The 27,038-nt window shown below is 38.0% G+C and overlaps 1 protein-coding gene across 1 annotated transcript in view; it reads left to right on the top strand.

Moving 5' to 3' along the window:
- The window catches only part of IFT122 (intraflagellar transport 122), a 2,412,356-nt gene that overhangs the window by 349,854 nt on the left and 2,035,464 nt on the right, over positions 1-27,038 (top strand). Inside the window, exon 6 of the mRNA XM_044078630.1 lies at positions 17,668-17,734. Coding sequence (XP_043934565.1) covers positions 17,668-17,734 — 67 coding nt within the window. The remainder of the gene's footprint in view (positions 1-17,667; positions 17,735-27,038) is intronic.

Here is a 27,038-nt window from a genome sequence, read left to right as displayed (position 1 = left end):
ATTATCACATATGACATAGGCAATCACACATTTATATAAATGAAAACAAACCATTTTGACATAATTTTAGTTGCAAACATTGTGCATCACTTATAATCTATCCAGTCATTGTCAGTCAAACTTCACATAGTTCATTCAAATCCTGCTGTCTTTTAAACCTTGTTCCTCCTCTGCATGTATTGTTCCCACAATTCCCATTTTTCTATGTAGTTTGTTCCTACCCTTTTCTAAAAATCCCAATTGCAGTTATTTTATCTCTGTTACTATATTCAATGCTTCTAGTACAGTTGGTTTAGACTTTGATTTCTATTTTATAGTAATTGCTTTTTTTGGCAGCCACCATAATTAGACTCAGCAAGGCATTATTATGTCTAGATAATTCTGATTGTTTATCATAGCTCAAAAAATAACTTTCTTAATTACACTAATTTGCTCACTCAGAATCTCTGACAGAGTAGTATGCAGGGAATCTTTAAAGTCTGACAGCTCATTATACTCTAGAAAATATGTTCTGAATTACCTCTTTCTTCCTTATCATACATCCAACATTTCTTGTCTACCTGAGGAAAAATTCTTTGGACTCTACTTTGGGTATAAAAATACCTAAGCAAACACATCCGAGCAAAGATTCTAAATCTTGCATATTTGGCAGGCATACATGTATCCCCCATTGTTTCTTTCTGAATTGCTTATCCAGTCTCTCTTCCCAATCCTTTCTAACCTCCTGTAATTGATTTATATAGTTAACATGCAATATTTTGTATTCTATACTATATTCATTTTTTAACAGCAGGTTCTGTTCTAGATTCTACTAAAAACTCTAGCAGTCCTGGACTTTTACTTAAGATCCCCCTATTTCTTTCTCATTGCCTATACTCTGATATCAGTCCTTGATAAGGAAGTCAGTCTCTAGCTTGCAGTCCAAATACATTCCTGGCCTCTTCCTAGTCTATTACCTTTCCCTCTCTAATTATTTGCTCTCAATACTTTGGTTCTTTTGCCAGTTTACTCCATTAAATTCCAGCCCCCTCTCGCCTATTGTCTGCATCACTAATTGAAGTCATCCCTATTGGCAGAATCTCCTTTCTCCATTCCCCGTGTTGGCTTAGTTCTTAAAATACTTTCTACTACTTTATGGATATAATATTCTGTATAGTTATTGTTATTCTTCTTAAGAATTTGCATTCAGAATCACTCTCTCTCCTTGTTTCTTGAGCTTTCCCTCTGTTTCTTCATCACCCCTTTACACTTTGAATTGTAGGTTTCTGCTTGTGCTATGTATAGGAGCCTTAACTATGTAGCTCTGAAGTACCCTTTCAAATCGGGTAATCCCAAACTGCCTTGTTCTGTTGGAAGAATCAGCTTATCCCACTTGACTCTTGCCATCTTCCCTCACAGATAAAATCTTTCAGCTTTTAATTGCTATCCACAACATGTCCTGTGGTTGATAAAAATATGCCTGACCTATGTATAAAACTAAAGGGACTAAAACATTTTAACTGCTTGTATCTTGCTATCCATATCCATATAACAGAGCTTTCAATTTCTCAGTTTTTGTATTATCTTTTGTTTAGTCTCTTCCCACTTATCCTTAGTTGCCACACCAGAATCCTTTTTAACCCATAATGGTAAGTACTTTTTATCATGCCCCCATAAATATGCCTTAGTTACACCAGTTTGCTCACCCAGTATCTCTGACAAAGCAGTCTGCAGGGAATCTTTAAAGTCTGCCAACTCATTGCACTCCTCGAAAATATGTTCCCAGTTACCTCTTTCTTTCCCATGACACCTCAACATTTTCTGTGTACCTGAGGAACAATTGTTTGGAGTCTACTTGGAGTATAAAATGCCTATATAAACACTTCCAAGCAAAGGTCCTAAATCTTCTAGACTTTGTGCATATTTGGAAGATATGCACATATCCCCCATTGTCTCTTTGTGAATTGCTTATCCAATCTCCCTTCTCAATCCTTTCTAAGCTGATCTGATTGATTCTTATAGCTGTCATGCAATATTTTATATGCTCTACTAATTATTCCTTTTTAACTACAACTTCTGTTTTAGATTCTATTAAAAACTCTACCAGTGCTAATCTGTCATTTAGGACCCCCCCATTTATTTCTTTTTGCTTATACTCTGATATAAATCCTTGATATGGAAGGCAGTCTCTAGCCTACAGTCCAAATAAATTCTTAGCATCTTCCCATTCTATTACATTTCCCTTGCTAGTTATTTGCTCCCAATACCTTAGATAATTTGCCAGTTTTCTCCAATAAATTCCAGCCCGCTCTTGCCTAATGTCTGCTGAACCAATTCATATGTGGGTACATAATCTGCAGTTATTGCCTTTGTTTTAGCTTCATTAATTCTGTATTCTGAAAAGATTTGAAATGGACTCAAAATGTTCCACAACACTGAAATATCCTTTTCTGGTTTAATTGGGTATAAAAAACAGAGCCAGCTTTTCTCGACTACCATACAAGTTATACCCCTGAATTTCTGAGTCGCTTTTTTTGGTTCTAAATATAATGCAAATAACAAAGGGGAAAGAGGACACCCCTGCTTGGCTCTACTGTTCAAACAGAAATTATCAGAGAGGAACCCACCTACTTTTCGCCTCCAATCCTTCATATACCCACCAAATCAGCCTTATAATTTTAGCAGGAAATGCAAATGCTTCCATGCCTTTCCTCCTAAATTCCCAGCTTACTCTGTCAAATGCTTTCTCTGCATCAAGACCCACCATCAAGAATGGTATTTTTTCTTTCATTCTGCTTCCCTGTGAAGCATCAGTGGTCTCTTAATGTTGTCAAATGTTTGCCTCCACTCCACAAAACCACATTGATCCATATCTATCACTTTTGGCATCACCTTTGCCATTATTTTAGCCATTATAGACATAAACACTTTATATTTATGACACAAACTGCAGTAAAATAAAAACATACTTCTACAATGTAATAATTTATTCCTATGACAATTTTTATGATGTATCTTGGTATCAAAACCCCCTTCCTTTTTCATTATCACCCAGACATCCAAAAAATGTATCTCTGTTAAACTAAATTTAACATCAAACTATTATGTATGTACTCGACAAACATATTAAACTCTTCCATCGAACTTGCCCATATAAGGAATATGCCATCAGCAAATCGTTGATAGAAGGGAATATGCTTGGCAATGTCATTTTTCACTGGTAAGATAGTGACCTATAAAGTAGTGGCAGCATAATGTTATATCCAATCATTTTACGTGCTATTTTTACTACTGATTGATTAGGAAGTTTTGATAGGACGATTTTTAGTAGAGTTGATAATGATTGGTTTAGATGATTTAATACGAATATGATTTATGCAATAATTTTTTTAAATTGTTTTCTGAGTATGATTGAAGGTTTCTTAATTATTTTTACTATTTAAGAATGTTGTAATGATATGTTGTTTAATGGTCTGAAGAAGCAACTGCATGTTATGAAAGTGCTTACCTTGTACCTTGTAATATTCATACATTGAAGTAAGTAAAAGATTATAGCCTGGCCGTGTTTTGGCTTGTTTTTATTTTATTGCAGTTTGTCTCTTTATCAGTATAAATGAGCCTTTTATCTCAGTTGCTGATACGTTTCTATTACTTTATAATTATAATTTAGGATTGAAATGGGCCTGTATGAAGCTGGATCTGATGGGTCTTTACTCTGTTTAGGTATTACAGCCTGTGTCGATGTGAGGTGTTGCCAGCTATGCCAGGAGAAGTAGAGCAGTGGATGTGTAACATATGCCAGCACAGCTAGCTGGAATTTAGTAAATAATTATATGTTATTTTAATATCAAACTGATTTGTACAGATGCTTGTGTTGGAAATGTATTTGTAAAGCTGCTTGTGTTAAAAAATGTATAAACAGTATGCCCTGCTGGGCAGAAAAGAAATGTACATGTATTAATGTAATTGTTTGAATGTATATATTGTAACAGAGGATACTGGAAGAGAAGAGGTTAATCTCAATTCACATGGCTTTGAGAAATAGTAAAAAAATTAAATTACTGGACCAAGGCCATAAAGATGTTATCTCTCAGTTCTGAGTGAAGCCAGAGATGCAGTGTCTGTGAGCAGCATGGTTTGTTAGTCTCTGTAGGAGGAGTAAAAGTTTGTAATTGTTTTATGACTTCCAGAAGCTGCACCTGATCTGAGCAATGCTCTTGTGTGTGTATTATTGGCATGTAGGTGCTAAATCTTGGCAGTTTCAATCAATGTGGGGGGGGGTGCTGCATGGGAACCAGATATCAGATGACTAGATGTATGTGATATCATTCTGCATGGAAATAATGTTTTAATAATAGCTGCGACTGAAGTCTCAGAGCAGTGTGTTTCTTGGAACCTGACATAGAAGGACCCCTCACCTACTTCATCTTGCCTTGCTCTAGTAAGTGACCGGGGATGGTAATTATCTAAATCAGTTAGGAAAATATAGTGAGATTAGTTAAGTACTGTTTTTCTGTAATGGTGTGAATCTATTCATCTGTGTTATTTTTAATATTTCCTGTGAATGAAACTCTGGTGTTTATTGTAAATAAATATTTACTATTTTCATGTTCTTTTATTATTTATTATTAAATATATGTAAAAGTTTTGTTGTGGCTGGTCCTTTAGAAAATATTTTAACGTTTGAGAGTACTTATATCTACTGGTGACAATGTGGCCACTCCTGAAACCCTGGCTGTTTGGTCAACATTACCATTTGTATTAATATTAATTTTCTCTCAGTATAATTGGGTACCCTTTTAAGAACCTTATAGCAACTGACTGGTGGCAGTGAATCTACCTTAGTCTGGGCAAAGTTGGTAGAGTGGGCAATCCGTGCCAGTCTTTCCCAGGTCTGTGTGTGTGTGTGTGTGTGTGTGTGTGTGTGTGTGTGTGTGTGTGTGTGTGTGTGTGTGTGTGAAAATTAAATCTCAGATTGTGTCTGTCAGCTTCTTGGGGCAGGGAGGTGAAGCCCTGGTTTTACAGAGAGAGTGATGGAGGACTTGGCTGCAACACTTGGCTGATGACTTAACCCTGCAGTTGTGACAGTGGGGAGCTTTATTGGGCACCTGGGGAGAGACAGGGAGAGGAATCTAGACCCCGAGCTGACTGTATTCCCTTTGTGTTTTGAAGGGAAATTGTGCTTGATGCAGAGAGGGCTGCCTCTGGAAATACTGAGTGTATCCATTTATATAGCAAGTGACCGTCCCTCTCCAGTGTCAGTAGTGAAGATTGAGGCTACTTTATTACTGGCCCAGAGTGGGGATGTCACACAGCCAAAAAAGCTTTCTTCCAGGATATTGGTGGTGCTTCTCTGCTTAAAATACTATTAAACAAACCCTTCCAGATCTTTATCAGTTTTTTCCTCCTAGCTTCCAAACTTCCACAGGAATACCATCTATTCCTGGGACTTTCCTTTATACATTATCATTTCTATCTCATCTCCTCCTATCATAACTGTTAATAATTGAACCTCATCTACCTCTAGCCTTGGCGTATTTAATTCTTCCATAAACATTTCTACTTGTACCCCTTCCTGATTTCCATATTTCTCTGCTTTATACAGACTTTCCTAATATTTCCAAAATATTTCCTGTAGCTTCTACAGGATCTCTAGTTATCTTCCTTGTTAGAGGCTCCCTAAGCTTGGCAACAAACCTTTTTACTTTATGTTGCCTGAGGCATTTTGCTAAAAGCTTTGTGCTTGGGAGTTATTATCAAAAAACAGTTGTTTAATAGCATGCCATGCATATTATTGAGGTAATCCCCTATTTTCTGTGTAGCATTCTGCAGTTGTTTCTCTTCTTGTTATGTGAGATTTCCCCCCATTCTGCAATATATTTGTCAGTCCCTCTAAATAGTTCTTGTTACTTCTTAGCTCTAGCTTTCTTTCTTTTACTTCCATGCTATTTTTAAACTCCACTTTAATTTTATCCCATTCCTTAGCTATATTTTCAGAAGAAATTTCTATCTTCTCTAATAACTCTTGAATAATTTTCACCACCCATTCCTTAAATTCCTCTCTTTTCAGCAGAGAGGTGGGGAAGTGTCAATGTGTCATTTTTATTTCATTACTCTACATTTTTATTTTAGTTATTATTGGCGCATGATCTGAAATAGTTTTTGGATGCATATCAAAAGTTTTAATTAAATGCAGATGTTCCTTTGAAATGTAAATTGTCTGCCTAGCCCAATTTTCTATCTTGGGGAATAATATGTAAATTCACTCTGAACTCCTGCTACTGAATTCACATCTTCCATACCAAATATTTTTGTAAATTTATTCAAAAATCTACCCTCCTTTGTTATATTTTCCCTTCTGGGCTCACCCAGGATGGGTCCCTATTAAGTCAGCAAATGCACTAAATTACGAATGCAGCTTAATCGAACTGACTTACCCGAAATGGCAAAATCTCGAAAGCACGGAACAGCAATTTTTTTTCCTAGCGAAAAAAATCACTGGGCCATTTTTGTGACTGCCATTCCCTCCACTGTGGTGCAATCTCAGAGTTGGTATATTTAAGTAGGGGGGTGTGGAGGGCAAAGCCCCCATTTTGTGGGTTTTTTTTAATGGATCAGCGATTTTTTTCCCTGGGAAAAAATCGCTGATCTGTTTGTTCAACATTTTGTTTTTTCGGTGTTAGTGGCTCGATTATATAGCGTTCGCAATATAATATAGACCCCCCCATGACAATCCCCACTGCCCCATATTAAATTCCAGTCCAACCTATGAGTAATATTCCCATCTAAAAGCCGATTATTTCTACCAGAATTTTCTTAAACTCAGTTATAGCAGTTTTAGGTGGAATATAAATACATGCCAGATTAATCCTCCTCCCTTGCCAGTAGCCCATTAGATACTACAAATCTACCATTATTATCCTCTTTTATCACTGTTGGAGTTCCTGTTAATGTAACTACTCCTGTTTTCCTTTGTCCCAAGTATTCCGCTGAATAACCTTCCTGAACACCTTTATTTATCAAATTTGCATGTTCATTTCTTTCCAAATGTGCCTCTTGTAGCTTAGCCATTTGCACACTACATTTTTAAATGTAGTACATTACTCTTTCTTTTTTGTATATATCTGTGAGATCATTAACATTTAAAGATAATATAGAAAGTGTCATTATGTTAAAAAGTTATTATTCCCACCTTTTATATGTAACAATTTTTTGTTATGTATCTAGTCCCAGCTTTTGGGTTACATGCATACATTAATGTTTTGCAGGTTGATCTTTTATACATTTGTTTCCTGTCATATCCATTTAAGCCTATTGAAACCCCCCCAGAAAAACAGATACACCCCCAGTACACCCCTAAAATGTATTAACTTAATGCTAACACACAAAACTATGTACATCTTCAGATACTGAAGTTTTACCCTCCTAATAGGAACAATTGTCCCAAACTGACAGCCATGCTCACAGACTGGGATTAAAGTGAAAGGAAGGTTATCCATGCTAAGACGCATAGTGCAGCTTGTGCTTCTACTAAGTGCTTTCTGGTTTGTCTTATCTTTATTGCTTTCGCCGACTGGGAAACACTCAATTGCTTTAAGAAAACATTGTCTCCTAGCCATTGAAAGAAAAAAATTCAGTTTTTATTGCCCTTTATCAGATTGTCTCCATGGAGACATGATTACCAGATACAGGGCTGCTTCTTCAAATGTTTGCTAGAGGAAGCATTATTATATTCAACATTCTTTTTTATTTATTTGCTTTCAGTTAAAACTTGTTACTAGATCAAGCAAAGGGCTTTAATCCAGGCATTCCCATATGCAAGAATCAGAAAAAGCATATACATTTTTCTTGTATCATGCTTTTTCTAATAGACTTTTCTTTTTTTTATGTTGCAGTCCCTACATTTCTTAAAACGAGCAAGGAGAAAAAGAAAAGAAGGAAAAAAAAAGAGGGGCACCTAATTAGTATCCCCATTACACTTGAAAATAACTGAGAAAACTTTATAACATGCAGATTGTATTATACATTATAAAAATACTACTGTTAAGAATAAAATTTTGTTTTGATTACAGTTAACTCTGTCCCTTCTCTTCCCCTCTCCTAAGTGTTCTTCCAAATATTAATGACATGAAGTAGTACATGTGCTTTAGTGTCACCAACATGTCTTAACAATGTCAAAAATTTCCGGTATTTCTAGGTGTTCTTGTTTGTCATGTTTCACAAATATAATTAATGTTTTGTAATCCAACATTTTTATTTGTCAGTTTCTGAATTCTGGTTTTATTACTGTTCATCTCCACCTCCCAAATCCAGTATCTGCTTCATTTCTAACGTACTCTTGGTTCTTCTAGTCAACTCTTGTTTTTTTTTTTTCAATCTCAAGCATTTCCCATTGAGACACTGGAAAAGGTTTCACTGGCACAGTCTCTGTGTGTTTTTTATTACCAAAAGAACAAGAAGCAGAATCTCTTTCTGTTTCACAGCTCACTTCTGTTGGACAAACTTTTGTATTTCCTCTTTAGCATGTTCTGCATCAAAAAATGATTCTGTCCCTCCAGGAACGAATATTATGAAGATAGCTAGGTACAGCAAGCATGACTGGTTCTTGACTTTCCCTCATTAGTGGAATAAATTTACTGCTCTTCTACCTGGTGTACAGTGAGTAGTCATTTTCCACAAACAGTACTTTCTCCCACTTTTAGTACTTTGTCCTTCTGCAACAGTTTTGTCAGAATAAACTCCTTCTGCTGGTAGAATTGCAACTTTACTATTAAAGGTCTAGGTTGTTTTCTCAAGGCCAGGTTTTGGAACATACACAAGATTTGCCATTTCAGAACAACTCCTGCTGTGGAATACCAGTCCAGTTGTTTATTTGTGCTTTCATAAAAGTAATACAGTCTGCTCCCACCAGCTTCTGTAGTACAGCAGAAAATCTCAGGTTTCCCCTACATTTTGTGTCTTCTAATTCTATTATTTTTTTGAAGCATCTCTTCTTGAGCAGTCTCATATTCAGCTAGCCTTGTCTTTATTTCGACCTCTGATTTTTATTACCTCATTTGAATATCTGTTTAAACCTTCCTCCATTTTTTCCAGCCTTTTGTTATTTGAGTTAATATACTTCACAGTGTTTTGTTTATTGTAATCAGCTCTGAGTACATTTGACTTATTTTTTTCTTCCAGATTACTGGATGTCATGTCTTGCACCAAAGCTGCCTTTTTGCTGAACAGCTTCAGAATTTTTCCCAGTCAGAGATTTTACTCACCTTTATTGATTGATCTGTTTTTGGATCTCAAGTAGTTAACTTCATTTTATCTGCAACCTGTGGGTATTCGGATCCATATCGGATCCGAGCCAGCAAATTATTTTCTAGCGTCTGCTCCAAGCTCCTCCCCTACCCATAATGCACCGCCATCTCCTGCCTTCTCTCAGATCTCGTTTGCCGTGCCATCGTGAGCATCGTGGTCTCTTTTGCTCTGAGCTCAGGGATAAGTAAGTTGGGATAGTTCTTCCTGTTTAGTGTGTCTGTGATCGTTAGTGTATCCTACCTCCCCCATTAGTATAACGCTTTGTTCGTTGGTTCAAAAAAAAAAAAAGTTTTTTGTCTTGTCAGTTGCTGTTATTCCCACTTTCCCTCAGCGTGTGTGTGTGTTGTATTCTTTCTGTAGGGAGTGGCTTTCAGTTTTGGACTATGGCTGATCAGCCTAAATCAGTCTTCAAAAAATGGACAGAGTGTGGCCACAAGATCTCACCGGCTGATGGTCACAGTCTGTGCGTAATTTGTTTGGGAGTGCCCCATTTGTCTACCCAGTGTGCTATTTGTGCAGGTTTTAGCCCAAGAGCCCTCAGGGATTGAAAGGCCAAATTGGTCGCCAAGGGTCTTCTCCATGCTTCCATGCTGGATTCTGCTTCGGCCTCGGTCTCCTATACTCCCACCAAACCTCCCACCCAGACAGGGACTCAAACTCCCGCTTCTTCTGGTGCTGGGGCAGACAAGCAAAAAGATAAAGTCAGAGACAAGGACAGAGAAAGGCACAGGGAGGATAAAGAAAGGAGGAGGGATAGACCTGGCAAGAAAACCCTGGACAGGGAGCCTTTCCTTAGCCCTCCTTCTAAGACTTCGAGGTCAGTTTCTCCATGACTCCAGTTTCCCTGTTTCTCGGCGGAGCAGCTGGAATCTTTGGATCCGAGGCCTTCCTCACCCTTACTGCTCAGACCAGCCAGATCCGAGTCAGTTGCTTCTTCGTGATTGACTCTTAGCCTTTCGGACTTAGACATGGACAGGATGATGCAGAGATTTCTTCAGGCCCAAATACAGATGGGAGTCTTGCCAAGCCCCTCTCCCTCCGGAGGCGGGACCTCCATGCCCTTTTTCTGCCCCATCTCTCCTTCCCCAATCCGGGCGACTGCTTCTGGGTTTTTGGATCCGAAACTCTTTGGAGCTGGTAGCTCGGCGCCATTGGTTCCTCCAACCTCGACTCCGGCTGTTACCTTGATTTCCTCAGATCTGGCTAGTTTGGATCCTGGTGACTCTCGGAACCGTGGACAGGGAATCAGACCCGAGGGAACGGATTCTTCTTTGGCTCTGGCTTGTTCGGATCCGAACCGTCCCCTTGGACTTTAGCCTACCCTCGCTTCGGCTCTGATCCCCGCTTCGGACCTGGGGAGGGCTTCTTCCTTGCTGGGTGCCAAGGATGTATGCTGTCCATCGGCGTTCGAAGTGGTGGAGAGGGTTCTCTCCCAAGGATTGAGACCCCAGCCCATCTCCTCGGATTCCACCCAGACCCCGCTGCATTTGGCTTCGACTTGCTTCATCCTGTCTCAAGGAAAGCCCGTGCCAGAGGACTCCCAGGTTATTCCCTCTGAGGAATCCCCCTGCTGCTCATGAGTCCTCTTCGGGGTGACCCACTGAAGAGGGCAACCATAAGCACAAGTGCAAAAGGAGGCACTTGGACTCCTCTGAGTCCCTTACTATGGACACAGACTTAGAGGAAGGAGAAGGTTCCCCCAGGTCACCTCCCAAAGATGTCTCCTTCGGACACATCATGGAGATTCTCCACCAGAGGGGGGAGGTTGGTCAGCCCCAAAACATTCTACGGATGAGTCCGTGTTCCTGGAGGCCTTTGGCACAGGCCCATCTACTTCCTGGGTGTCCCCACCAGCGGATCCCTTGGTGGACCTTATCACCACGCAGGCATGTAAAGAGCCTGACGCCATAGAGCCTATCCCCAAATGCCTTGACAAGATCCTGTCTCCTCCCACCGACAGACAACCGTGGTCTAAAGGAGCCCCCATTGACACTGTGGTGGTCGCAGCAGCCACCAAGAAGGAACTAGAACAGGAGAGTTCCTCAGTCCCCCTTCGGACAAGGAGTTCAGGTCGGTGGATAGGTTTGGGAAGCATGTTTATTCTTCAGTGACTTTTTCCATCCGTGCTCTGAACTATTTGGCACATGTTGTCTGGCTTCAGCAAGACCTTGGCTCAGAATTCTCTGAGTCACCCCCAGAGTCCTTATCGCAGCAGGACAAACAACTGTTCTCCGCGAAAATGTCGACTGAAGTTGGTATCGAACACGTCCCTGTGTCTCCTTTCCCACACTACGGAAGGAGTGGCTAGGGCAGTTGGGACAGATAAGGAAGTTATGTACTCACCGTAATGTTCCATCTGAGTAGTTATACTTCATTTTTCTGCAACCTTCCCTCCCTCCATCCCCCTGACCTTATCATATCCATAAGTATGTTGGGTTCTTTGGACTGAGTTTCTAATGTGTATAATTGCAGCAAACTCGATCTGAGGAAAGGCAGGAGATGGTGGTGCATTATGGATAGGGGGAGGAGCTCGGAGCTTGGAGCAGATGCTAAAAAATAATTTGCCGGCTCGGATCCGTTATGGATCAGAATACCCACAGGTTGCAGAAAAATGAAGTATAACTATTCAGATGGAACGTTATGGTGAGTACATAACTTCTTTTTATCTGAAATGTAGAAACACTGGAGACGGACCACCACAATAAATGGAAAATATTTAATGGTAAAGGACAAGCGCTTTCGCGTACATAAAAGCACGTTTCTTCAGATCCATAAAAATACATTTTGCAGATGTCATATATATATACAAAAAGTTTCTCATTGGTAAATCAATCAAACAATCAAATAATCCAATAATCAAATAATCAAATAATTAATTAATTAATTGAGCTGTAAATTGATTGTCCTATTGGTGGATCAAAGAGCTAATTTAGTATACAAAAGCATTACTTAGACTCTGACATAACTATTTTTATATACATAATAAACACGATAAAAACTTTCAGAAACTTTTATATACATAATAAACATGATGAAAAACTTTCAGAAGTTTTTAAAAAACTGTTTAAAACTGTTTAAAAATCTTAGCGTGTCATATAACGTTCACTACCTAGCATATTTATTCATTGTGCTGTATCTTAACTATAGTAATCAATCTAGCCACTAGATTAGCTACCAAGCTAAGTGATTATTTCATCTCTGAAAAAGCTAGAAACTGCGTGGTTACAATGCCTCGGGTAAAAGAGAAAATAACATTAACAGAGTAACGTAAAGTAAGATTAAATAAATGCTTAGACGCATTATGTTAAAAACATATCTTTCCTGTTTCAATATCTGTTTACATATATCTACTGAAACAAATATATATTTAAAGTTGTTAATAGTCAGCTTTCTCAGTGAACAAGAGTTCATATAAGTCACATGACATTTAATGGGTAAAACTCGCTTATATATATTATATGGAAGAAACAAATGTGTATTATCTACACGGCACTATTTAATTTATCGGTTAACAATCAGAATCAGTCTGTAAAACGAAACTGTGGAATGTATAAGCATATTATAAATGTAATAAATATCTGTGTAAATATTATAAATAATATAAATATAAATATAAATATTATAAAATACATATGTTATGGATGTAATGAAATGAATGTGAAGATAAAAATGTTATGTGTGAATATTGTAGACTGAAATATTAATTCATGAATGTAATAAGTGCATATTAAATAAATATGTATTAAATTTAAATCGGTAGATAGGAATTTTACATATGATAAGACTTGATAATAATAGTAATAATGTAAAATAATATAAAATAGCGATACTGAGAATGATAAAATGAAGTGGATGAAAGCATGTTGAATGAGAACTTATGTCAAAATACAATCTGCTAATCACAACTAAGTAATATTTATACTAAAAATGTATACCTAACTAAAAAGATGTTGATAGAAAAAGCTGTCAGATTATACTTGTATATGAAATGCATTCATTTGACACTGCGTCCTTTCAAGGGGGCTCTTACACTCACATATTGATTCAGACCTGGAGAATATTGGGCTTTCAGTCTAAGGATCCAGCATAGCTCCTTATTCTCTAAATCATCGAATGTCTCCCATTCTTTTGCAAGGTGTAATAATTTGTAACACTCTAAAAACAAAAGTGTGTCCTACATTATTCATGGCATGTTTTGCTAGCGCATGTTTTGTTTCACATTTCTTTATATCTTGGACATGTTCCTGTATTCTTTCCTTCAAAGTTCTAGTTGTCATGCCTATGTGGAAAGCTCTACAGACTTGGCAATCTGCCAAGTATATCAAATTCTTGTCTTCACAGGTTGCAAAGAAATGTGGTTCAAATTTAAAGGCTAGTGTAGGATGTTGAAAAAATTGATTAGTAGTAATCATGGCACACATATTGCATCTAGTACAAGGAAACGTGCCTAGTCTCTTATCCATATTATATCTGACCCTCTCCGTTGCACTTAGTTGTTCAATACATAACAGCCTGCTTAAATTCTTACTATTCCGATAGACAAAAGAAGGTGTAGATCCTACTAGATCCGCTATCTCTGTATCAGTCATAAGAATATGCCAATTTTTGGTTAGGATGTTTTTAATGTGTTTGTTATCACTAGTATATCTAATATTGATTTTCACTCTGGATTTATCAAAAGCTTTCTTTGTATATCCATAATGTTTAGTGATGTTAGTATCTGAATTCATAGTAACTTCCTTAGGAATGTGTTTTTCTTTAATACAGCGTACCTTATGTCGACTCTGAAGTTGGTATCGAACACGTCCCTGTGTCTCCTTTCCCACACTACGGAAGGAGTGGCTAGGGCAGTTGGGACAGATAAAGAAGTTATGTACTCACCGTAATGTTCCAGAGTAGTTATACTTCATTTTTCTGCAACCTTCCCTCCCTCCATCCCCCTGACCTTATCATATCCATAAGTATGTTGGGTTCTTTGGACTGAGTTGCTAATGTGTATAATTGCAGCAAACTCGATCTGAGGGAAGGCAGGAGATGGTGGTGCATTATGGATAGGGGGAGGAGCTCGGAGCTTGGAGCAGATGCTAGAAAATAATTTGCCGGCTCGGATCCGTTATGGATCAGAATACCCACAGGTTGCAGAAAAATGAGGTATAACTATTCAGATGGAACGTTATGGTGAGTACATAACTTCTTTTTATCTGAATTTCTTTTTGCTGGTATCCAGGCAGTGCACTCACTAGCAAGTTACTGAAATTTATACAGAAATATGAGTTTACTGGCTCTCTCTTCTGAGTTTCTGTTTTTACACTGGGAGAGCTGAAATTAAGCTATTATTCAATGTGCAGCCATTTTGGAAGTCTCTAACACAAACATTTTGAACATACTATCTTATTCCCAGGTTCAGAAATATGAATATAAGAAGGCACTGAATATAAATATTCTATAGACATCACTGTTGACCACTTTATTTAGCTGTAAAAAATCCTTTTTTGGGGGGGGGTAGCTAATGCCATAAACATCTTAGCACCCATTTCAGCAATTATCCCTATTTGCTTGACTGTTTATAGCAAACATTTGTAATATTTAAAGCATTTTGTTTTAATTCATTACCTGTTAACAGACTTGTATTAAGGAGTGCATAAGCAGCAGAATTCAAAAACTAGAATCAGTCAATACCAGTCTCCTACGTTTAACATATTTACAAAAATCCATCTTTTAGCTCTTTTTGCAACACAAGTAAGAATTTGTTTGTGTGTGTGTGTGTGTGTGTGTGTGTGTGTGTGTGTGTGTGTGTGTGTGTGTGTGTGTGTGTCTGTGTGTGTGTGTGTGTGTGTGTGTGTGTGTGTGTGTGTGTGTGTGTGTGTGTGTGTGTGTGTGTGTGTATATATATATATATATATATATATATATATATATATATATATATATATATATATATATATATATATGTAAATATATATGCTACAGATTTATGTATTGTGTGCGTGTATTTATATGTGTATACATACATACACATATCCATCCACAACCCCTTTTTCCCATTTTTGCATATGGAGTCAGGGTGTCACTTCAGCAGTGACAATAATCTAAAGGCAGGTATGTATGTATATGTATATGTGTGTTTGGATGGATATGGAGATTTGATATATATATATATATATATATATATATATATATATATATATATATATATATATACAGAGATGAATATAGATATAGATGTATATAAAATTACTGACACATGGACCAGAGGTATTTATTGATTCATTACCATATTTTTTTTTTGGCTTACATTACTACTGCTGTTTTTGGCTTACATTAATGCTGCTGTAAATTTGACCCAAATGTTGTTATTAAAGTTTTCCTGAGCATGGTACAAGTAGAACATATATCTGTTAATGTACAATATATTTTTACCATATCAACATTTTAGGCCCATTATTCATCTTCTGTGAATTACCATTCTATAAATCACATACTCATATAACATAAGCATGAAATTTCTTGGCATTAGATCTGTAACATCCTCTGTTGACCCCACTGCATGAGGCTGCCTTTAATGCAGCCTGCCAGATACAGCAATCATTTCGCTGAAAGTCAAGCTGCTAGGCCTGCTTTACCACCCCCAGAGGGATAAAGCCCTGACCATGACCCAGATAACCTAAGTTCAGGTAGTGACTCGACAGTGGAAGAGCCAGGGAACCGGGTTAGGAAATGAGCGACAATGGCTTTTCCATCCCAAAGAATGGTGTCAGCATTCCTGAATGTCTTTTCTGCCACTACAGTGCTAAGGGCGGAGGCCCAAGAGCATGGAAAGCATATCTTAGTATCAGAAAGGATGTTAAGTTGAGGCTACCCAAGCCAATGACAGTAACCCTTTTGTGTTCATGTGAAGGAACACTCGTGCCAAGATAGCAGAGTATTGTTAGATCCTGCAGTGATGCAAGGGCACATGTCATTACCAAATGTGGTGTTTGGGCCCAATGTAAACATGCTGTTATTGCTGGGATACTGGTGACGACAGACACAAGCAACCCTTATGGTCACAGCTGCCTCGATGATGGCATCCTCCAGACCTCACACCTCTGACAGTGTTCCCCCACCACTAGGGAATGAATGAGCTTAATGATCAGCAGGTATGGGAGGACACTATAGCACAAACGCTGTGACTTGAGAGCCATTTGGGTTAGAGGCAGTTGCAGAGGAGATGCATTGAGTAAAACTACTCTCAAACCATTTGGCATGATTTACAGAGCTTGCCTCTACATCCTGATTTTATTCTGGATGTAGATTTGAAAGTTATCTTTAGACAAAAGCACTCATCCGTCGAGTAATAAAAGTATTTTGAAACCTGAGGAAGCTCGCCTTATTCCTCTTTAAGAAGGCTTAGTACATAGAGGAACTATCTAATGCCTGGGTTATTCGATATCAATCAGGTTGACAGTAAAACTTGGTCTCTCTCTCTCTCTCTCTCTCCTTTGCTTCATATTTCATTTTATTTCAGTGGGGAGAAAACACACTAGATTAACAATTTTCTGTTGTCTTGGATATGGAAAAAAATGGATAGTGCGTAGACAGAGGGAACAGAGATGACATCCATCTGCTAGGGGAAATGTATTTTGGGGTGCTAATAAAGAATCTATCAGCTGGCTGTAGTGAAAAAAAAAATCTTTTGGCAAGTACAACGGTGCCTCAGGTTGTAATGGTTATACAAGGTAATGCTTCATAGTGTATATGTTTGCCTGTTTATTTTTGCTTCATTTTATTGAAAAGGGTTATCACAGAAGGACCATTATGTATTATATTTGACAGCCATTGCTTTTTAAAATAATACATTTTGCCAGCCTTTTCAAATTTTGTTTAGGCCATTTTTCTCTCCTTTTCAGTGTTTTTACTTATTTCTGGCTCTTCTTCAGGGGCTTTTTATGCCATTTGCCATTTATTTTGTCTAGTAACTAGTTAGTAATTCTTATCTGTTGTACTTTGATGTTTTCTGGTTCCACATCCTTTATTCTGTCCCACCATTGTTGCATGTCGGTACTTTAAGTACCAGTATAAACATTAGAAAAACATGTAGTAAGAGTTTCCAGTTCAGTTCAGTGTAGCTGTATAGGAATTATCTGTAATGTCTGGAAGACTTGTAGAACATATTTTTGCTATTTTTCTGATTTTTGTGTGCCCATATAGATGTGCTGACAGAACTGTAGTGCCATATCATTTGCATGGCATTCTAGAACCCATACTGTGAGTGTAAGTGTGCCTTCAGGTAGCCAGAAAGCTATGTAGCACTGTTTTGTTGTTAAGCTTTATGAAATTAAAAATGTTGTGTCCTTAGTGTTGGATAAATGAATAAAAGTGTATTTGTTTTTTTTTTGTTAGGTTTATGGTCTCCAGAACAGAAGTCAGTCTCCAAACACAAAGTCAACAGCAAGATTACTTGCTGCAGGTAGCTATGTAATTTTTAGTTGAAGCCTCTTATTAACCAGAATTGTATAGCATAGGTGCAAAATTACAAAAATGTTGCCTTTCTGCTGGAGGGTGTGACAGCCCTTCATCCATTTTAAAAGGTGGGACTCTTTCTAAAGTGATCGTGGCTGCTTCACTGTGTCTTTGGAGCTACTGTTGCTCGGAGCAAACAAAACCAGCTGTCTAATTTTACACCTTTTAAGCAGCAGAACTAGTAAGTATGCAACAGCATGCATTGTTATTTAGAGTATGGTGCACAAGTGATTCTGTTTTGATTACATTCTTCATCACAGTATGCCACTGATGTGAACAATATTGGATCCAGAATGTTGTGATTTTGGGTCAGTTCTCTTGTTGGATATTTTGTTTGATAAAAATATATTCATTCTTTCCTTTAGCTGATGAGTATCTGTAGGAAAAGCAATAAAAAAACAAAAGCTGAAAACTAGAGTAGTACACAAGCTGCTTGTAAATGTCATAGAAAGTCCATTGTCAGAATGCAGGGGTACCTAGGCCTACTTCCACAGATGGATATCACCTTATTTGGATGCCTGTGACCGAGATTCATTGATTTATCTAGGGTATGAGAAGAACATTTTGTGGGCAGCTTTCCTTTTTAAGGAAGGAGGTTGCTAGATATCTGAGCTGGATTGCCAGAGGCAGGTGGCTATAAGTCACGGTACCATTAATGTAAATATGAGGTGGAACAAATCAGATGTCTTACTTACCTTACTTTGAGAAGTATTTCATCATTTATGCATAACATTTGCTTATCTCATCTACCTCTATTCCCTTCATTAGTACACCAATGGCATTAGCCAAAATCAAAATTGAGCTCAACACCCACCTGTTCCACCCTTGCACCCCCGCTTGCAGAGCATTCATTAGCTTCAAACTTCACTGTATCTTATGTCTTTGCTATTGTGGCATTATATGTCTGTAGCGCAGAAAGATTTCTGCATCTGCTACAGTATTTCTACCTTTTACTGGTCAACATTCAAGTATTCTTGGCAATTTTTGTTTTCTTGTATTTAGCAGTGATTGCATTTGTTTGTTTATCACTGTTATTTATTTTCATTTTATTTCAAACATTGTTTTGATTTACTTGCCTTTAGGACATCTTAACAAGTCTGTTACCAGGAGACCGTTGTCTTCACAATGATTTTAATACTTGCTTTTTTTGTTATGTATTTTGAGGTCAGACATACCAAGCCACGCTGGACTGTGAGCTTTGTAAAAAAAAAAAAAAAATTTCATTCCTGTTACAGAAACAGAATGCGTAAGGTATTAGAAGTTTGTCTACTGAAAGAGAAACTAAATGCCATGCAGGAAAAAAAAAACTCCAAAAGCCGAAGCTCAAGAAGTACGAGTGGTCCTGTCAGGATAAACTTTTGAAGACAAAGATGCTGCCCCACAAATAGCATGCAAAGATCAAGTCTTTCCAAAAGAGAAAGAAGAAATTTCTTAGTATAAATCAGTGAAGCAGGTGGATGTAAATGTTAAGGGTAATTTGGGACACTGATGAAAGCAAAAAAAAAAAACTTTTGACAGCTATTTTGGCAAGAAAATAACTTAAGTTCCAACTCAAGGGAGCTGAAAGTGGTTCATCTTTCAAAACTGCCACTGCTGGTTACTGTATCTGCATTCTCTGTGCAGCAATGTAGATTACTAAAACTGGCACATAAATGTGTTTTTATGTGGCAGTTCAAGACCCATTGCACTCTCAACTTCCTCTTTTGCTCTTAATCCTCAGATACTTTGTTTCTGTGGCATCAGAGTCTATGTCTTCTACACTAAAAAGAAAGTGTGTAGAAAAAGAAGACTCTAGGGTTGAGAAGGAAGCTTGCTACAAATCTTTTGCGGTCTGTCCTTCATGTTTATATAGTGACAGATCAAAGTGATATATGTGACAAAAAATTTTCAAATAGTGTTAGATTGAAAAGGAAGCAGATTTAAACAGCCCCTTACATAAGGATGGTATTTACCAGATGTGATAAAGAAGGAACCATCACAATCACATGCCCAAATCAGGGAAGGTAGTGGATTCCAGAGGAGCAGTGCTATGTAGGCAGATAAAAATTACTAGATATTTTGAGGTAAGCTATTAGAGCAGCTAGACGTCCCATATCTGATTACTTGAATGACCTCACCATGGAGTAGGTCAGCAACAGCACTTTTAAATAGACATTTGTGTACTGCTGGGAAGGTAGGTGTAAAGTTCTTAAATAATGCAGCAACAAATGTCAGCCAATGCAGGTCCTGCTGAGCAGACTTCAATATGACAAGTATTGGATGTTTTGACCAAACTTCTTGCCATAGAGTTCCTCATGTGTTGGAGACACTCCAAGTCCTTATCCATAAACCTGAGGTAAATGGCATTGCATAAGTCCAGGCAAGATGATGGTATCTCATGAATCACTGCTGCTGAATCTGAAGATAGAATCAGATACCACTTTTGGGCAATAGTATTAAGATGGTAATATGATGATTGCTGATACCTGCTTTTTAGCAGTCAGCCTGTTACCAAGAATTACATCTAGATCATGGACATATGATACAAATTCCAGTCAGTTCCCTCGTATATTGTAATGGGGAAAGGAAAAAAATTTGAGGGATGGATAGTACAGGTACCAGCATTATCTCTGTCTTGACTTCATGGATTCAAGTTTATTTTCTGGAGTGGTAATGCTTAGTGCAGGCTCCTACGTAAGGGAGATATAGCTGAATATGATCAGCATATACTTGGTAACAAACAGTTGTACTTTGTATGACCTCCCTTAGTGACAGCATATACATTGTAAGCAAGAGAGACACCAGAGGCATGTCATACTCCAGCTGGTGACTACTGGAAGAAGGAATTCTCAAGACTCACTCTTACCATACAAGAGAAAAGAGGCAGACCATTCAGAGACGGTGCTGAAAAGGCTTTGATATGTTATTGGACCCTCATTCTGTATGTCGGATCCTCAATGTTAGAAGCTACCACAAAATTAAGGAGGTCCACTCTTCATGGGTCACCATCAGGGCTGAACTTACTTCCCAATAAGGGCTGTTTTAATGTAGTGCTTAGGTCTAATTCTAGATTGACAGTGATCAAAAAGGTCATGAGATATCAGTAAACTACATCTTTGCATAAAGTACTTTCTTAGTAACTTTGCTACTAAAAGGAAGTTTAGAGACAGAATGGTCGTTTTACAACTTGTCTGGATCCAGTGTTTACTTCTTGAGAACATGAGTTACACCAAGCCTGGTATGATGGCTTTACTCTAAGACTGGCTAAATAATTTACCAGTTTAGGGATCTTATATACATCATCCAGTCAGTTCTTATTCATCAACATGAACACATCCTGCTCTCCAAACGCTCCCTTTTCCAGCCTTCCCCAATAAATATATCTATTGTTAATAAGTAAATTGTCACTGTAAAACTCCATGCCTGACCAGGGTGTATTAGTCTGCTTCCTAGATTTAAATATGCTTATGATACGGCCATATCATTACCAGTACAGCATGGAATAAACGTCTCTAATGGGGTCCTTCATGATGTCTGAAAAATAACCACTATTATATATTTTGAAAAACTGTCAAAACACCATATCTTGATCAGCATTGAGCAGTTTCTGTTGTGTCACCTCTAACCAAACTACTTGAGAAAATCTCTTTTTCATAACTAATGTACCACCTAGAGTTGAGGTGTCTTCCCTGCTAAAACCAACATGGCTTTCATAAAGTGCACATCACAGCCATAACTGCTTGACCTTCACAAATAAAATTTACCAAGCATGATTGCTGATAAACTGACCGTTCATGTTTTCTTTGACCTAACCAACATCTTTGACTTTGTTAGGCCTCAGATATCTTCAAATACTCCCTTCCTTCACTGTACATGAAAATACTCTCCAGAGATTATAGGATTACCAAAATGCTAGAATCATTCACATACTTAGTTCTCGCTGTGTCTCTGAGAAAGTATAATCTGTCGCTAAATGGTTTGCCAGTCTGTCTGGACATTCAACACAAAGAAAACTAAGTTCATAATCCTAGGAATACACTACTCTGCTGCATTCAGTCAACTCTTTGTCAGGCACTTCCATGGAAAAAGTTGTGTATTTTGGGTATCTAGACATATAGATAGAGCCCTCATTCACTTTTAAAAATCATACAAACACAACACTCTGTACTTTCTAAGCAAAAGTTACGTTGGGATATAAAAAATTATCTTGTCACATTGGCCATCACCCCCACTCTGTATTACGTAATACTTCTAATAGCAAACTCCCCTAAGAAAGTTAATAAGCTACATATTTGCATAAGTAAAGCTTACCAATACATAATTCCCTCTCTCAAACTTTAACATTGTAGTCCCTCATTATCAAAGTTCAGTTTGCTACTTATCCAGTTAATTAATTTACAAACTACTGTGCCTCAAATATTGTCCACTTTAGTATAAATCTTACTCCCAAAATACGCTGTATACCATTTACAGTCTCAAGTTTAGCTGAATCTGCAGTATTTACACCTAATAGCCGTATTGTCTACACAGGACATTCCTCCTCCATTGCTGACCCACAGTTGTGAAACTCCCTTCTCCTCTCAGATCGCCATCCTCCCTTTCTTGCCATCCTTCAGAAGGGCACTAAAACATGCCATTTGTACATGCCTTTTTCCTCTGTCCATACATGGTATGCGAGGGGTTTATATCACATAGTCAAAGTCTTATAACTTCGAACATGTAATGTTCGAACCATTATGTTCAAAGTTACAAAACGTCGACTATGGATAAAAAAAAAACGGAAAACAAAATAAACTGTTTTAAGCAGGGGACAAGCCCCCCTGCACCTCCCACGTGGGGGGCTGCACCCCCCACACACACCCCCCCCCACTACTTAAATATACCAACTCCAAGATTGCACCCCAATGAGCAAAATGGAAACATCCGCTTATGGAGATTTCCATTGAAACACTCAAACTTTTACAAATTCGAACTTATGGTCTCGACCATATGAGGTTTGAACTTGTAAAAGTTCTACTACATGATAGAAACCCTTATGCGAGTGCATCCCTACTTCTGGTAATGCTGTCTACAGTATTACCACCATAAAAGCTTCCATTTCCATTTCCTTTCTGTGCACTTATTCCTTGATTTTTTTTTACGTAAATTCTCTTACCAATGTAATCATATATAGAAAACTTTGTTATATTTATTGAAATGCATTATTTTTTCCTCTGTCATGTTATTTGTATGTCAAGGTACTGTATATGGTGGGATTCTAATTCTTAATTGTTATGTGATTTTTTTTATTATAACAATGTTTCACCTGGAAGTGGAGATTTTTTGTTTGCCCGATCTACCCATTTCATTATGTTAATAAATACATATAAGACCTATTTTAACCTATTAACAAAGGGAAAAGGACAGAATTGCATATCCTGAGGTGATTTGGATTTAGTATACCTTTTTTTGAAACCACAAGACATCTGATTTTAAAATAAAAAATATATATATTGCCCAGTGCACCTGTTATCTTATTACTTTACTAGTACAGTAACAAATAATGACATAACTACCCCACAGCTTCCCATTAGAATGAATAGGAAATTAGACTTGGAAGTGCGACATCATGCTTTTCCTTAGCATGTCTTTTCCTTTCCCATCTCCCTAACATAGTAGCGGGTCATGGTCAGACAAACCGTGCCCTGTCTCTTTATATTCTGAACAGAAAAGTAGAGTTTAGCTCACAGCATAACAAACAATGAGATTTATTTCTTTACAGACTGCTAAAGTGTGTAAAGTGAGAAGAGCAGATGTCAGCAATCAGTTCTTGTCGGAGAGGTTTAGAACATTATTTCTGGGTGTTCTATTAGACAATCAGCTTCTCTCAGCACTCTTACAAATAAAAAGCTATGTTTTTTTTTTCCTTCCTTTTTTGTAAGATGCCAATTTGATTGATTTACTACTTCTGTTGTATAAAGACAAGCCTTTTTTGTAATTCCTAGGGGCTGCTTCAGCTCAAAAAGTAAAGGTAGAGTCCCTCAGCATTTATTCAGGATGTCCTAGTGCATGACAGGGGCTATATTGTGTCTGTGTGCTTGGGGTGAGGTTGTACTTAGTGCCTTAGTGCTAGTATGTATGAATTGGTATACTTCACCATCATCTGTGTGGTATTTCTTTTTTTACCGACCAAAATGCTTTTTTGTGGGTTGGCAGTTCCAATCTGTGTGCTACCCAAGAATACCAGATTTTTAGTTTAACTAAGAATATCTGTAGAACTGTCTGAGACCGAGGCAAACTGAGGATAGTTACTCAAAGCAGCAATTTGAATGGGAAGACATGTTTACTTTGCCACTACTTTGAGTATTGATGATACAGTCCCTAAACACTTCTTTAGAATGCCATGGTATGTGAAAGGGAGGAGTGGGGATGATTGCTGACTGCAGGAAGGAAGAGGCTGTATCAGTCTGTTTTGGATAAGGGAGGGTCAAGTATCTAATTGCTAGTTTATGTATACTGGCATACCTCCCATTCATCTGGGAAATATTTTTTTTTCTCTTGACTAAAAGTATATCTGATGTTGTCATTTTCATTCATTCCTCAACTGATGGGTTCGGATCTGAGACTTGGAATTGACTCAGCCACTTCTACCAGATCATATAATCCTAGAACTACCCATAATGTCCTGCCAACCTAACGTACCTTATATCTACAAATGGTAGTGTTTAACCAAGCAGCAAGACTTTCAGGAACATGGCGCTAGAGTGCCACTAAATAAATGCACATACTCTCAAAGGTTAAATATGTTCTAAAAGACCAGCCACAATGAAAGGTTTAGATATATTTAATAATAAATAATACAAAAACATAAAAATACTGAATATCTGTTTACAATAAACACCAGAGTTTCTATCACAGGAAATATGAAACAACAACACGGATGGAAAGACCCAGACAGCTACAGAAAAAAATATATATTTTGCTAATCTTACTATATTTTTCTAACTCATTGAATAATTACTGTTTCCTAGTTACTTACCAAGCAAGGCAAGATGAACATGGATGAGTGTCTTTTCAAGTCTAAAACAGAGTACACCCCTCACATATCTCACTAGTATTCAAACACAATTTCAGTGCTGGCTGCAAAATTGCATCATATGTGGTTACCTGACTCTGTAGTTCCCACATTACCCTCTCATTCTCTGGCATTAGTTCACCACTAAGGACAGTAGAGCAGGATCCCAGCCTAGACTTTTCACAGACATTGCATATCTGACTGCATTCAGACCTGTGAGATAAAACCTTTATGGCCGCCTAACCCAGGACATTTAATTTCAGGCTATTTTTCTTCAGGTTTGCTGGGCTGAGCTTAACACCTTCCCTTCCAGTATCCTCTGTTAAAAATATATACATTTCATCAATTACAACAGTACAGTCTGACATACATGTATATTTCTTTTCTGTTCAGCAGGGCCCACTGTTGATGCATTTTTAACACAAGCATCTTTATAAATGCATTTTTAACACAAGTATATTTACAAATCAATTCGATATCCAAATGGCATATAATTCTTTACAAAATTCCAGTTTTGGATCTTAGCAAGTTAAATCAGTTTGTTCGTTATACAGCGCTTCAGATGGTCATAGTCCATTTTGCCTCTGCTGCAAAAGGGCAGTTGAATGTGCTCAGCAAATCTTCACGATGCATACTATCATATCAAAATGAACAGGTGCTCCAGGTGTTACCTGTGTTACTGACTGGGAGCCAGTCATTACCAGTTCAGAGCGCTGTCCTTTGGCCTTAACACAGTCCCCAGGATGTTCACCAAATGCATGCCAGTGGTAGCAGCTCACTTGACACTTTTGGGATTCCGGGTGTTACTGTATCTAGGCTACTGGCTGCGTACTGCCCAAGCCAGACATCAACTAATACAGGCAAGGGACTACTTGCTCCAGTTTGTTCTCACCTGGGAATAACAATTACAACAAATCTCAACTTACCTCATCACAGAGTCTGGAGTTCATAGGGGCGTGTTTGGACACAGTCAGTTAGATATCCTGTCTTGCCTCTATTGGAATAAACTCTGTGCAGTCCCAAGTAAAGAAAGTGATCCAGACTTCATCTCTTCCAGCCCTTCTGATTTTTCAGGTTTTGGGTTCCATGGCAGCAGCTATCACACTTGTGTTTTTGGCCGGGTTCTGTGATTGCAGACAAACTAAGCATGGTCCATTCTGATGCTTCACGATTGGTCTCTTGGTGTCAATGTGATGGAGAGGATTTTCCATCTGTGGGGCCAGCCATGCTGTGATCTATTTGACTCTCCCCTCAATAAGTGCAGCAAGCTCTTTGCTTTGATCCCTGCATTGGAAGAATCACCAAGAGATGCTGTAGGTTATGACTGGCCCTCTGGACTACTGCTTGCTTTTCCACACTTACCACTAATTCCAAAATTTCTTCAGAAAGCAGTCCAGTTGAAGAGCACAGTTATCCTCATTACTCCCTTTTGTGCTTGTCTGATTTGGTTCCCTTTCCTGTGGCTTAATCTTCTACATCTACTATGGATTCTGGATCCAACTCCAGACCTTCTGTCCTTCTGTCTGTCCCAACAGGCATGACTCATCCAGACATAACAGGCCTCAAATAGACCACTTGGTTTCCCCAATTCCATTAATTGATAGACAGCCCATGCTTTCTTCCCTGAACCGTCATATTTTTCTATTTTCCCATAAGGCTTCTACTAGAAAGACTTACAAGAGTAAATGGAAAAGATTTGTTGGTACTTATGTGTTATCACAACCAGATTTTGAACCTGGTGAAATTGCTGATGTTATTGCAAAACGACTTTATACTAAACTGAAAAGGGGTCTGTGAACTGCAAATTAGTATTGTCTCATGTGGGTTCTGAAAGAGGAACAGGAATAACGGGCAAATTCCTCCTCCTGGGTAGCATCCTTTAGTGGCATAATGTAATGCAAAGGAAAAACACCAGGGAAGAAGAAATAATGCAGAGTTTATCACATCAACAAGCCCAGATTCTTCCACAGTGAAATGTAATTATCATAGTGTTTACTCTTACTGAAGAGTCATTTCAGAAAACCGATTCCCAGCAAAATGCAAATCAGTCAAAAGCATGCAAACAAGACGTGCTATGTAGTCTGTCTTGAAGCGAAGCGTGCTACAGTCACTCGCAGCCCTGTAAATAACAAAACATAACTTAAAAACAACACATCAGTGCAGGGAAAAGATAACCAATTACATGCTTTACTTCAGCCCTCCATGACATCAGCCCAAA

The sequence above is a fragment of the Protopterus annectens genome, chromosome 7.part1, assembly GCF_019279795.1.
Source record: "Protopterus annectens isolate FY-2018-M chromosome 7.part1, PAN1.0, whole genome shotgun sequence".
In the NCBI taxonomy this organism is placed as follows: Eukaryota; Metazoa; Chordata; order Ceratodontiformes; family Protopteridae; genus Protopterus; species Protopterus annectens.
Note: the sequence above shows the minus strand (reverse complement) of the source record. Positions and strands in the feature narration are given on the sequence as shown.